The 11,228-nt window shown below is 40.3% G+C and overlaps 2 protein-coding genes across 2 annotated transcripts in view; both read left to right on the forward strand.

Annotated features, from left to right (window-relative positions):
- The window catches only part of lama4 (laminin subunit alpha 4), a 53,703-nt gene extending 51,923 nt beyond the window's left edge, over positions 1–1,780 (forward strand). The window contains exons 36-39 of the mRNA XM_015386791.1: positions 363–490; positions 574–667; positions 1,202–1,321; positions 1,393–1,780. Coding sequence (XP_015242277.1) covers positions 363–490; positions 574–667; positions 1,202–1,321; positions 1,393–1,538 — 488 coding nt within the window. The 3' untranslated portion in view covers positions 1,539–1,780. The remainder of the gene's footprint in view (positions 1–362; positions 491–573; positions 668–1,201; positions 1,322–1,392) is intronic.
- Positions 1,781–3,511: 1,731 nt separating this feature from the next.
- tube1 (tubulin epsilon 1) overlaps positions 3,512–11,228 on the forward strand; it is a 43,345-nt gene continuing 35,628 nt past the window's right edge. The window contains exons 1-4 of the mRNA XM_015386793.1: positions 3,512–3,642; positions 3,712–3,785; positions 9,343–9,395; positions 9,473–9,530. Of these exons, the coding sequence (XP_015242279.1) occupies positions 3,618–3,642; positions 3,712–3,785; positions 9,343–9,395; positions 9,473–9,530 (210 nt within the window). The 5' untranslated portion in view covers positions 3,512–3,617. The remainder of the gene's footprint in view (positions 3,643–3,711; positions 3,786–9,342; positions 9,396–9,472; positions 9,531–11,228) is intronic.

The raw sequence follows: 11,228 nt of genomic DNA on the forward strand, positions 1-11,228 counted from the left end.
TATCATATGTAGAATTACTTATCTAGATTTTTATTTTTTCCAGTCTAGAAACATCTGCAAGGGTGTAAATACTTTTTACTTCAAGTGAGGACCTTGATTTTGTTGATTTCAAAACCAGATAACCCACCTAGCATGGTTTTTATTTGCCACAAAACATGTGTAGCTGGGTGGAATATGTTGATTTCCTTACAGCTCTAGGGGGAGAGGAAGGCGATGACAGGGTAGAGATATCCCTATTATGTCTCCATCTGGGTTAGATAGAAGCTGAACGAACTGACTGACTGCTCACATGCTCACAGGCTGAGGTCTGGGCCCAGACATCCCACACATCTGTTCACATGCTGAATATTTCATCCCTTCAGATGAATCCTTCGAGCTGGGCCTGAGGTTCGAGTTAGTGATGGAAGTGCGACCGCGTGTGGCGTCAGCCGTGCTACTTCACGTGCGGGTTGCAGAGGGTTATTTCATCATGTACATTCATCAAGGAGCGGTGAGTCCTAACTCAGGTACCCTGAGAACACGCTGGCTCCTTCTGGTCAGTCCATCAAAACGCTGCATGTTTCCCTCTTCCAGGTGGTCGTTGTTGTCAACGACGGCACACATGAGTTCTCTACTAAAGTATCACCAAGGCAGGGCGTGTGTGACGGCACCTGGCACAGTATCACAGGTGAGGAAAGGATGCTTTGGCTGACAGGCAGTGCCTTAAATTCTCATCCCTTTCCCTTTGCAAGTTTATTATAATGTTAAAATTTATATGAAGTGTTTTACTGGTACTTTATATAATACAAACTAAGCAGTCAGTCCATGAGGATAACATGCTGGTGAAGATTCTCAGTCATCCAGGTCATAGTCATTCCAAAAAAAGTTTAAAAAAAAAACAATCCACTGGACTTTGTTTCCAAGTTTGAAAACATTTCGCTTCCCATCCAGGAAGCTTTTTCAATTCAAAATATCAGAAATGTAAGAAGGAATGCTCTGATCTTTATATTGGAGAAACCAAACAGCCTCTCCACAGACGCATGGCCCAACAGCAGAAGATGTTTATATTATCTGGATGTATTTATTAGAAAAAGCTTTTTGTTGTATGATTATTTAACTTCCAGGAGAATATTGCAATATACCTACTTTTCTGTATTCAGTATTTTTCCTGTGTTTTCAGCATAAATCAGCTGCTCTAAATAAATGTTTCTTGATCCCTCAGTGATCCGGGATGCCAATGTGCTTCAGCTGGATGTGGACTCTGAGATCCAACACGTCGTAGGACCCGTAAACCCCCGTTCTGCAGACACAAAGAGGCCCGTATTTATTGGAGGAGCTCCAGGTAAGGCCACAGCTCCTGCTGCTCCTTCTTTTGTAACAAACATGTTCTAACTGGTTTCTTCTTCTTCTAAGATCTCTTCCTCCCAGAAAGCGTGGCCACCAGGAGGCCCTATGTGGGCTGCATGAAGAACCTGACCATCAACAAGAACCCAGTGAGCTTCAGCAAGGCGGTTCTGGTCAGCGGCGCTGTCGGCGTTGGAAGCTGTCCTGCAGCATAACGCTGTTTGTCATCAGTAGCCCCATCACAGCACTGACCAAACTCATTAAATACACCCAATAAGATTGTGTTCATTCAGTCCAACATTCTTTGTCCAACAAAATGACCAAAACCTTTCAAATCTGATAAGTGGAAAAATTTCAAAATGATTTATCCTGTGGAAATAATTTAAAATGCAGACGTTATAACCTTCATCAGCTCAGAACAAAATACACACAGACTTTATTTCATTGTAAGTTTCAGTTTTCTCAGTGTCTCTAACTTGGCAGATTTCTATTACAAAAATCAGGATAAAATGTTTCATTTTTGTATTTTTTTTTATACCTGATGAATAAAAAATATTTTACATCCCAATTAAGGCTTGTCTGTTTTTTTTAGTTTACTCACAAAAACATGAACAATTAGATCTGCAGGGAATCATTGGGTTTGACCTTCCTTCCATCCCTGAGCTGTAACAGTGTAACAGATGAGCAGCTAGCATCTCTGCTGACCCCAGCCAACCTGGTCAGAGGCTGCTAAGACCTCCAGGTCGCTGCTGCAGGGGCCAACAACGAAAAAGAACAAACACAGACACAGCTCCTTCCTCCAGACTGTCTGTGTTTAAAGCGGTGAACATCACAGGCACTATTGGATCAGTGAAGGTCTCTTCCAATAAAATTGGAGGCAATCAGACCTTTGCTTTGTTTTTCCTTGTGCTTACTATGATTTTATCTGCACAGATAAGTCTCTGCTTTCTGCCTTCCCTTCAACTATTCCCTTTCAATATTTGTTTGTTTTTTACAAAACTTCAAACTCATAAAACTCAAAAACTGGGATTAAACAAAAGTATTCATTATTTAACTAATCTCTGAATGACAACAAAGCTAATAAGAAAATAGCTTCCATAGACCAACCTAATGTAAAGAAATAACAGAGATTTATACTGTACTGTAATAATTAATGTCCGTTTTTTTCTGCTGTAACCACTCCTCCAGTTTGGGGGGCCCTTTCCCCCAAGGGCCCCAATGACCACGGGTACCACTGATGCCTTGAGCTTCCAGGTTTTCTTCAGCTCTTCTCTGAGCCCCTGGTATTTCTCTAGTTTCTCATGTTCTTTTTTTCTGGTGTTGCAGTCACTTCGTGTTGCTATTTTAACAGCTTTCCTCTGCTTTTTGTCCACCACCACAATGTACGGTGGGTTTGCCGTTACTATTCGGTCCGTCTGTATCTAGAGGTCCCACAGGACCTTGGCTCGGTCATTTTCTACCATCTTTGTAGGTGTTTCCCACTTTGACCTAGGGGTTTCCAGCCATACTCTGCACTGATGTTCTTGTACACTATTTCAGCCTCTATTGCTCTGGTGCTTAGAGGCCCAGATTTACCACACACACACACGCACACACATATATAGATATATATCTGTGTTTATATATCTGTATGTATATATTAAGGGGAGTGGTGACCTAGTCGTTAGGGCATAGAGCTTAAGCTGAGGTTCTGAGTTCGAAACCCACTCTCACAGACTGCCACTCTGGGTTCCTGAGCAAGAGACCCTAAACCCCACCCTGCTCCCTGGGCGGATGATGTTAAATTCAGAGGTAAAGTTTTCCAATGTGAGATCAATAAAGTTTAATTATTATATATTTTTTTCACCTCATCTAGTTTGACTTTAGTTTAAATTGGTTGGGTCTGAATAAATGTGTCTAATCTAAATTGAAGGTCCTTGAAAAGTTGTTTTGGACTTTAAAAGGGTTGTGACATGTAAGAAATTATCGTGATATTATCTTTAACTTGTCTTTCATGTGATTAAAATTAGATCTAAGGCGCCTCCTATTAATTCTGACAGCAGCCGTCTGAACTGCGGTCTGACCCAAGATGGCCGCCCTATAGGCACGTAGACGCTCCCATTTGACGCGGGTAACGTCCAATGGGGTGGTTACTATGGTAATGATGTCATCAGCACAGGACCAAACACAGTGAGGGCGCGACTCACCACAGCCTTCAAAAGTGTTTAGTGTACCCGCTGCGGTCTGCAGGGTGCTAACTAAATGAACCTGTAGGGGCTAGCTAACGCTACAGGCCGGTCTGAGCCGCTGCTGCCATGACTCAGTCCGTTATTGTTCAAGGTGAGCGGACCTAAAGGACTGCTTTGCTCCATGGAAGCTCTGATATCTAAACTGAAATCTTCTCCCTAGTCGGACAGTGTGGAAACCAGGTCGGATGCAGGTTCTGGGATCTGGCTCTGCGCGAGCACGCGCACGTCAACAAGGTAGGCGCGCGCAGCGAAGCAGATATCTGAGCCTGTTTTCACAAAAGGGTCTGTTCGAATTAATGGGCTGCATCCTCCAAGGTCGCGGTCTACCTAGACTGGATCCTTCGAAGTCCGTGAAAATAAGGAGATCGGAAGAGTTTTAGCTGTGAATTCAAAAATTTCTACCCTTCAGTGAGTTTTACCGCCGTAGGCTATGTTGCTTAGCAACCGTGACAGTGACACACAGGAAAAGACTGAATACAGAAGTTTTCAAAACTGTTTGTTTATTTATTTCTTTTTTATTGTAAAGTGAACAAAGACTACACTCACAAGAATCCAGAGTGGAATAAAGGTGCCAACCACCTGGAGCAGGAACAAATCAAATCATATGTAATGATAGAAACCTTAGTCAGTTAAATAACCTGCTGCTGTCATTCTGCACATCTCTGATGTTGCTGCTATTTTCAAATATCCATTACTGTAAAAATGTCCATAGCTGCATATTGGTTATTTATTCTCCAGTTTTATATTGTTAAAATGCTTTACAGTATTTTATTGTTTATCTTTTAACTCTTCCCTATTATGTTATTCTTATACATTTTTCTAAGGTCCACATTTGTGTGACCATTTTCAATAATCCTTCTGCTGCTGTAAATATGCCCATTATGGGACAATAAAGGGATTTTCTATTCTATAAAAGGGGAAGAAAGATATAAGTAAATCTAAACAATGTATGTATAAAAATATATCCGCAAAATCTCTAATATCCAACAACAAAAAACACTTAGTTATGCACATTGAGCAAAACAGCAATAAAAAGATAAAAATCCTATCAGATTTATAGTCCCCTCTCTGCAGATATATTAGAATCTGTCCTTAAATTACAGCCAAACTCATTTAAACAGTAACAGATAAAAACCTTTAGATAAATCTAACATTATCCGCCACATATCCGACTCATTTACCATTAAAACAACTATTTTCATTAATTTCAGAGGGAACTATTCACAGACTGGATTATATTAAACTGAACTTCCAACATTCATCACTATTCGGCGGCAAGCAACCTTTCCTCTGATCACGGAGCAGCCGACTTGCTTGGACTCGCAGTGAATCCTGGATTATCCAAGGATAGAGAGGATACATCAGACCTGTCCTTCAAATCGGGCAAAAAGAAGGACTCATTTTAAGGCCGCGTAACGAGGAGTCTTGGAATCCGAACAGACCTCGGTGCCGCGCTATGACGTAATCTTCCTTCGAATCTGGCCTTCTGAGGACGCAGCGCATGAATTCGAACAGGGCCAAAGAACCCTGAAACTAAACGGTTTGACCCACTGATCTCTATTCACTGGATTGCTGATTGCTCGTTGGTGGTACGGAGTTGAAGTGAAGCCACCGGCCGCCATATTGGTACTCCCTAGTTAGAGTGGTTGCAATGTAAACAATGGCATTGAACAATGATTTTCTCATTTTCAGGGAGGGTTAAGACTTTTATAATAAAGATAAATTTATCACTTTGACACACACTGGCTGTTTTATATCATCAGTAGATTAACTTATAATAAATAAAATAGGCTGATCACATCGCATAGTTATGAGGTCAAAGTCTCTAAATCTTGTAATATAACATATTATACAAATCCATTACAATAGAATTAAAGTGTTAATGGAGCAGAATAATACAGATGTGCTGAAAGTGCTAAATTGATGATGCACATGTAATGATGACATTGTTATTATTACATCTTGCATATAATTTTAAGATTTCACATAAAGACCAAATTACAGTACAAGCACATGTCTGTTAATGCTATAGTATTTTACTATTTGCATGATGCTGTATACTTTTACCCTGTGTCTGTGCATCAGCCTTTAAATCTAACATACATTTACAAAAAAGCTAAACTAATGAACCAATTAAATAACTAAAGTTTCAGTTTCTACCCTAAAAAAATCACATAAATTAGTAAAGTAACAGGAACATCAAACTCATATTTTGCTTTTTGCTCTTAGTTACAACAAGAATCTGATCATTTGAAAAAAAAACTATACATTTAAGAACATATGCACACACTGACAGTGAAATTACCTGTGGAACGTCTTCCCACAGCAGACAAACTGTTTTTGCAGCCAAATGCTTCACATATAGGCAGTTTCACTGCACATCTCCATGGGAGTGGGGAGTACCAAGATGGCGGAAGGTGGCTTCACTTTTTTCAGGAATCAGCAATCCAGTCAATGAATAGAGATCAGAGGTTTAACCTCACTAAGGTTGAAGTTATCCATGAAGCATTACTAGAAGAGCCTCTAAAGACGGAGTGACTGCAGCAGAGAAGATGACAGAGAGAGCTGAAACAGGGAACACATTAACCTCTATCTCAGGCCATTGTTAGAATAGTCTGTGTTGTGCATAGTTGTATGAACAACACAGACTTCAGGGGCTGCTCACCTGTTTAAATAAAGCGTGTGAAGGGAAAACTGGACTTGGATTATCCACCTCTGTAAAGAGGAACCAAACATTAGTATCCTGAAAACATAAAAATATCTCAAAAATGTGTATAAATACTCACTAAACAAGATTATGTGCAGTCATATAGGAGTACACTATATCAGGGATGTCACAGTCAAATACACCGAGGACCAAAAAAACAAATTAGCTATAATCTGAGGTCTGGAGTGGTTAAATGTTTATAAAAACATATTGAAATGAACATAGCCTATTAAACCATGACCTAACACATTGTTTATTAAAAATAAAATATGAATATAAATATTATTAATAAACTTTTATTATATTAATAATCACCTGTAAGCAGAGCTCCATCTCCATCAGAGTATTGTGCGGATCCCACCTGCCTCTCGCTCAGCAGCGTGTCTCCATCACCTGCAGCATCAGCACCGCTCCTCCCTCCAGGCTCCTTTAAATTTGGCTTCAATCAGCCTCTGCTGACTCCTGCGCGCAGCAGTTGCGGAGTGAAGTTAGTGGACTCCGCCTCCTTAGACGACTGAGTTCAGCCCAGATTGTTAAAGGGGGAAAGGCAAAAACCAAAACAATCCAAACATGCAAAGCACAACAAAAAAATTTAAATAAAAGAAAAACACAATCATGAGGAAACCAATTCAACGGTAGCCCGCAAAGTCACAGCAGAGCACACCAGCGGCGGTGGCCTGTGGGCCGGTTCTGATGGTAATTAAATATCATCCAGGGGGCTGTGGATAAACAATTGACTTTGACATATGTGATCTATATGCATACAAGCAGGCTGCATTGAGGTGAACACATCTATGCAATATTTCCCAGTATGATAGATGTAGCCTAAATGGTCGTCCAGAAATGTGCTGTAAGCTGCCATCAGACATGCAGTAATAAGGCAGCAGACTGTGTGCTGACTGAAGGACTGAGGAAGGTCAAACCGGCACCTGTGCACAACGACTTTACTCCTTCCATCAAGGTGACAATGATCACAGCAGCACAATGTTTCACAATGTGTTTTCCAAGCATCCTTTTTTTTCTTTACCTCCATCTCATTTTGCACATAGTATACAGTATTATTATCTAGTTTGTGGACTTATTTATCTGGGTTTTTATGCTTGTTTTTTGTATTTCATTGTGGTGTTGTGCTGTTTCCAAGGTTACTGTTAGTCATAAGACTCCATGGTTTAAAATCATACATGGTACAGAAGGTTCCGCTCTTTAAATCAGTCCAGGTCCGTCTTAACTTTGCCCACGGCCGATGGGACGATCCAGAGGAGTCATGGAAGAAGGACTTTTTGGTCTTGATTCCACTCGGAGGAAGAAGAATGCACCATCCCTACTGTGAAGCATGGGGGTGGACGCATCATGCTTTGGGGGGTGTTTTTCTGCACATTGGACAGGTCGACTGCCCTGTATTAAGGAGAGAATGATGAGGGGGCCGTGTGTCCATCCGTTAGAGCATTGGAGACAGGTGGAGGCTGGGTCTTCCAACATGGAAATTACCCAAAGCACACAGCCAGGATAACCAAGGAGTGGCTCTGTACGAAACATATCGGGGTTCTGGAGTAGCCTAGCCAGTCTCCAATGGGGCTTACTGACAGCCCCATCAGCAGACAGTGCAGGATAATGATGCACCAAGCAGGGGGTTAGAGCCAGCAGCTGTCAGACGATGTCGCTGTAACATTCCACCTTAAAGGTCATAGGGAAACGGCTGTTCAAACCGTTGCATTTCCGAATTCTCCCGAGTGGTGCCAGACTTTATATGGTCTTTGCAACAGCAATGGAACAAAGTTCATTCCTTACTGTTGCACATTAGCAGCTTCCCTTATGTGTGAACTGCACCCAAACTTCAGTCAATTAGTTCAGTAAATTTACTTCCATAGAAGATGCACTATAAGGCAGAGGTCTTTGCTGTGCTCTGTTCAGCTGCTCTGCATGTAATGAAAACTCTCTGGAGGTGATGGAACCAATAAGGACATTTGCTGCAAACACTTTGAGAATGTGTTTTTTTTTTTTTTTACTATGTTAATTGAATTAAACCTCAAAAGATGTGACAAATGGTTGCTTTTTTTTGTTTTGACAACATTACTGGCTCGTTCTTCTAGACAGTTGTCTGATAGGAAAGGGGCTATGACAGAGGGGGAGAGACTTGCAGCAAAGGACCACAGGTCGGATTGAAACCCGGGTCGGCACGTTCAGGACTAACGCCTCCTTACATGGGTCGTGTGCACTAACCACTGCACCACCAAAGCACGCCCCAGCAAGGTTAAATTGACTGTATGCCTGCAATCGATCAGGGAAACCAACCATGAATTGAATTTAACATTTATCAAGACTAATGATGACGCTCCAACTCTGCTGACGGAAAACCAAACTGGTCCTTTTTACACAACCTGATAAAAAAGTGGAAATAGAATCAGTCCTGATGGATCGCCGCCGAAGTTCTCGTGAGTTCTTGAATAGGCTCCCCCTTGCCCTTTTTGCTGGAAACTTCTGTGCATCCTTAGAAATTCCAGACCGACGGTGCAGAAGCATACCAGCAAAACTGGTTTCGTCCAGACCCAAGCGACATTTAAGGTGTTTCAGTTGGAGAAGTATAATCTGCCCTTAATGCATCTTGAGAGACCAACCACTGAACAGCTATACCTATACTTTCAGTGGAAGCTCCATTTCTCTGCAGGACAGTCTTGGACTGACTTTTCTCCTTAGGCAGATTCAATAAACCAATTTTCATCCATTTCGTGATTCTTTGTTTTTCAGGTAATTATGTTTTCCTTAAATAAGCCTCATTCCTTTCAGCAGCATTTCTTCTTCCCTCTGGGATTCTCAGTTGACTCTAGATAATCAGATATATATTTGGTTTTAACCTTTGTGATGAATCAATTTCAAAGTTTCCTGTTGATCGTTTCTGTTTTTCTTTTTTGGTCAAAATAACTTCAATCCTTTGCCTCCATCCCTTTCAGCTGAGTAACTCTGCACTTCAGCAAAGCCTGTAGGTCAGAACAGGACCTTTAGCTTTAGAAAGCAGACCTGTTCTCTAAAGGGAATCCAACGACTCGTGTTTGGATGCCTCATTCTAACATCCTTTGTCTTCCTTAGAAGGGACAGTACGACGAGGCCCTCAGTAGCTTTTTCAGGAATGTGGATCCCAGGTAACCAGCATCAATGCAAACAGAGCTGTGGTGTAGCTGTAGGTGAGTCCATTCTCATATTTGACGTTTGTTTCCAGGAGAAGCGATGGAGGATCCTGTTGTGTTGGAGGGAGGATCCAACATCTGAAGGCCAGAGTAAGTCCAACCAACTTATTGGTAGAAATTCCCTCTTAGATTTCTCACAAATACCTCCAGTGTGAAAACTAAGACTGAAAAAGTAATCGATTATTGAAATAATCGTCAAACTAATTTAGTAATCGATTAACCGTTACCTGGAGTATAGAGACTGTAAAACATGCCTTTAGCTGACAGAGTCACCCACTTAGAGCAGCAATTATACCAAGATTGTAAAAAAAATATATAAAGTTTTGCATTTAGGATAAAAAATATTTTTTTTCTTACAACATGGGAAAAGTGGAAAAGTTTTAGTTTTAACTGGTTTCATAAAAAAAAATAGAAAAAAAAAAGTTTTCTTTAAGGAAGCTTTGGCTATCTGATTATTAATCGATTAATTGGAAAATATAATCAACAGATTTATTGATTGGCAAAATAATTAATAATAATACTTAATAATAATAATACTATAATAATAGAGAAAAATGTCTAAAGGAGACCTAAAGTCGTAGGAAAGTCATATTTAAATGTCAAATAATTCCGGCTTAAACATGTATATAAATCTACTCTTATATTATCTCAAAATATTGTCCCAAAATTAAGAAAATTTCTATTTAAAAAAAAATCCTGTCTTAAAAATCTGTGTTTTTTTCCCCCGTAATCTTATGCAGGCCAGTTAGTTATAGGTCAGCCTGAACACCTAAATTTGGCCAATCATATGGGGGGGGGGGCATGTCCATGGATGATTTGGTGTGTGAGGAGGGACACCCTGCACTCAATACTGGTGGAGATGGGAAGGAAGCCAGCTGTTGTTAGCTGCCATTAGTTTGAAAGTAAACAGCATTTTTAACCAGATAAAGTGTAAATAACTATAAAATGAATTTGGATAAATGTAATGATTACTGTAATTAAATTGTATTTATGAAGTAAATGTAAAGGTATGTTAATAAGTTAAGGTATGGATTACTCACAGATCACACACAGGTGGATGGAAATGCTATTTAATGGAAAACCTGCTGAATTTTTCACATTTCTTGATAATAATCACCTCCTCTGGAGGTTTTTTATGTGCTATTTTTATATATTTGTTAAATATGTTTGAGAGTAAAACTTGCATCTCATGTTTCTGGCGTTCGCTCATTGAGATAAGACATGTCTCCATATCTGCCCAGGGTTATTCTGCTTCTGGTCACTCTGTACTGTACTTCTGGTTAACATTTATGTCAACAATCTTTATCATGTTTTGCTCTGAACGTACTCCATAGTAAGCCCATATCAGTTAAGGTGAGATAATTTCCTGCTGACATCTCCTTTATCTCCAAACAAACATCCGCTTCAATAGAGCTCTCCAAACTATTTGGTAAAAGGTCAGGTGGGATGTCTTATGCTGGCTTTAGAGCCAAAATGTCTCAATTACTCTGAAATATTGTCTTTTTCAAAGTCAGTGCATTCACTGCTTTAATTCAGTTTATTTACATAGCACCAGTTCACAACACATATCATCTCAAGGCTCTTTCCAGTTCACCAGATCATCCAGTCAGATTGATTCAAAATTTTCACATCCAGTTAGTCACAGTCAGAGAAACAGGACTACACTGGAAAACAGGCAGATCTCCAACATCTATAACCAAAGGTGTTGATGGCAGCAGCACAGCTGATATTTCTCTCCAGGATGGAGTCACAGCCAAACAGGAACAGACCAGATGAAGCTACTATGAG

The sequence above is a fragment of the Cyprinodon variegatus genome, unplaced genomic scaffold, assembly GCF_000732505.1.
Source record: "Cyprinodon variegatus isolate N-32 unplaced genomic scaffold, C_variegatus-1.0 Scaffold378, whole genome shotgun sequence".
NCBI lineage: Eukaryota > Metazoa > Chordata > Actinopteri > Cyprinodontiformes > Cyprinodontidae > Cyprinodon > Cyprinodon variegatus.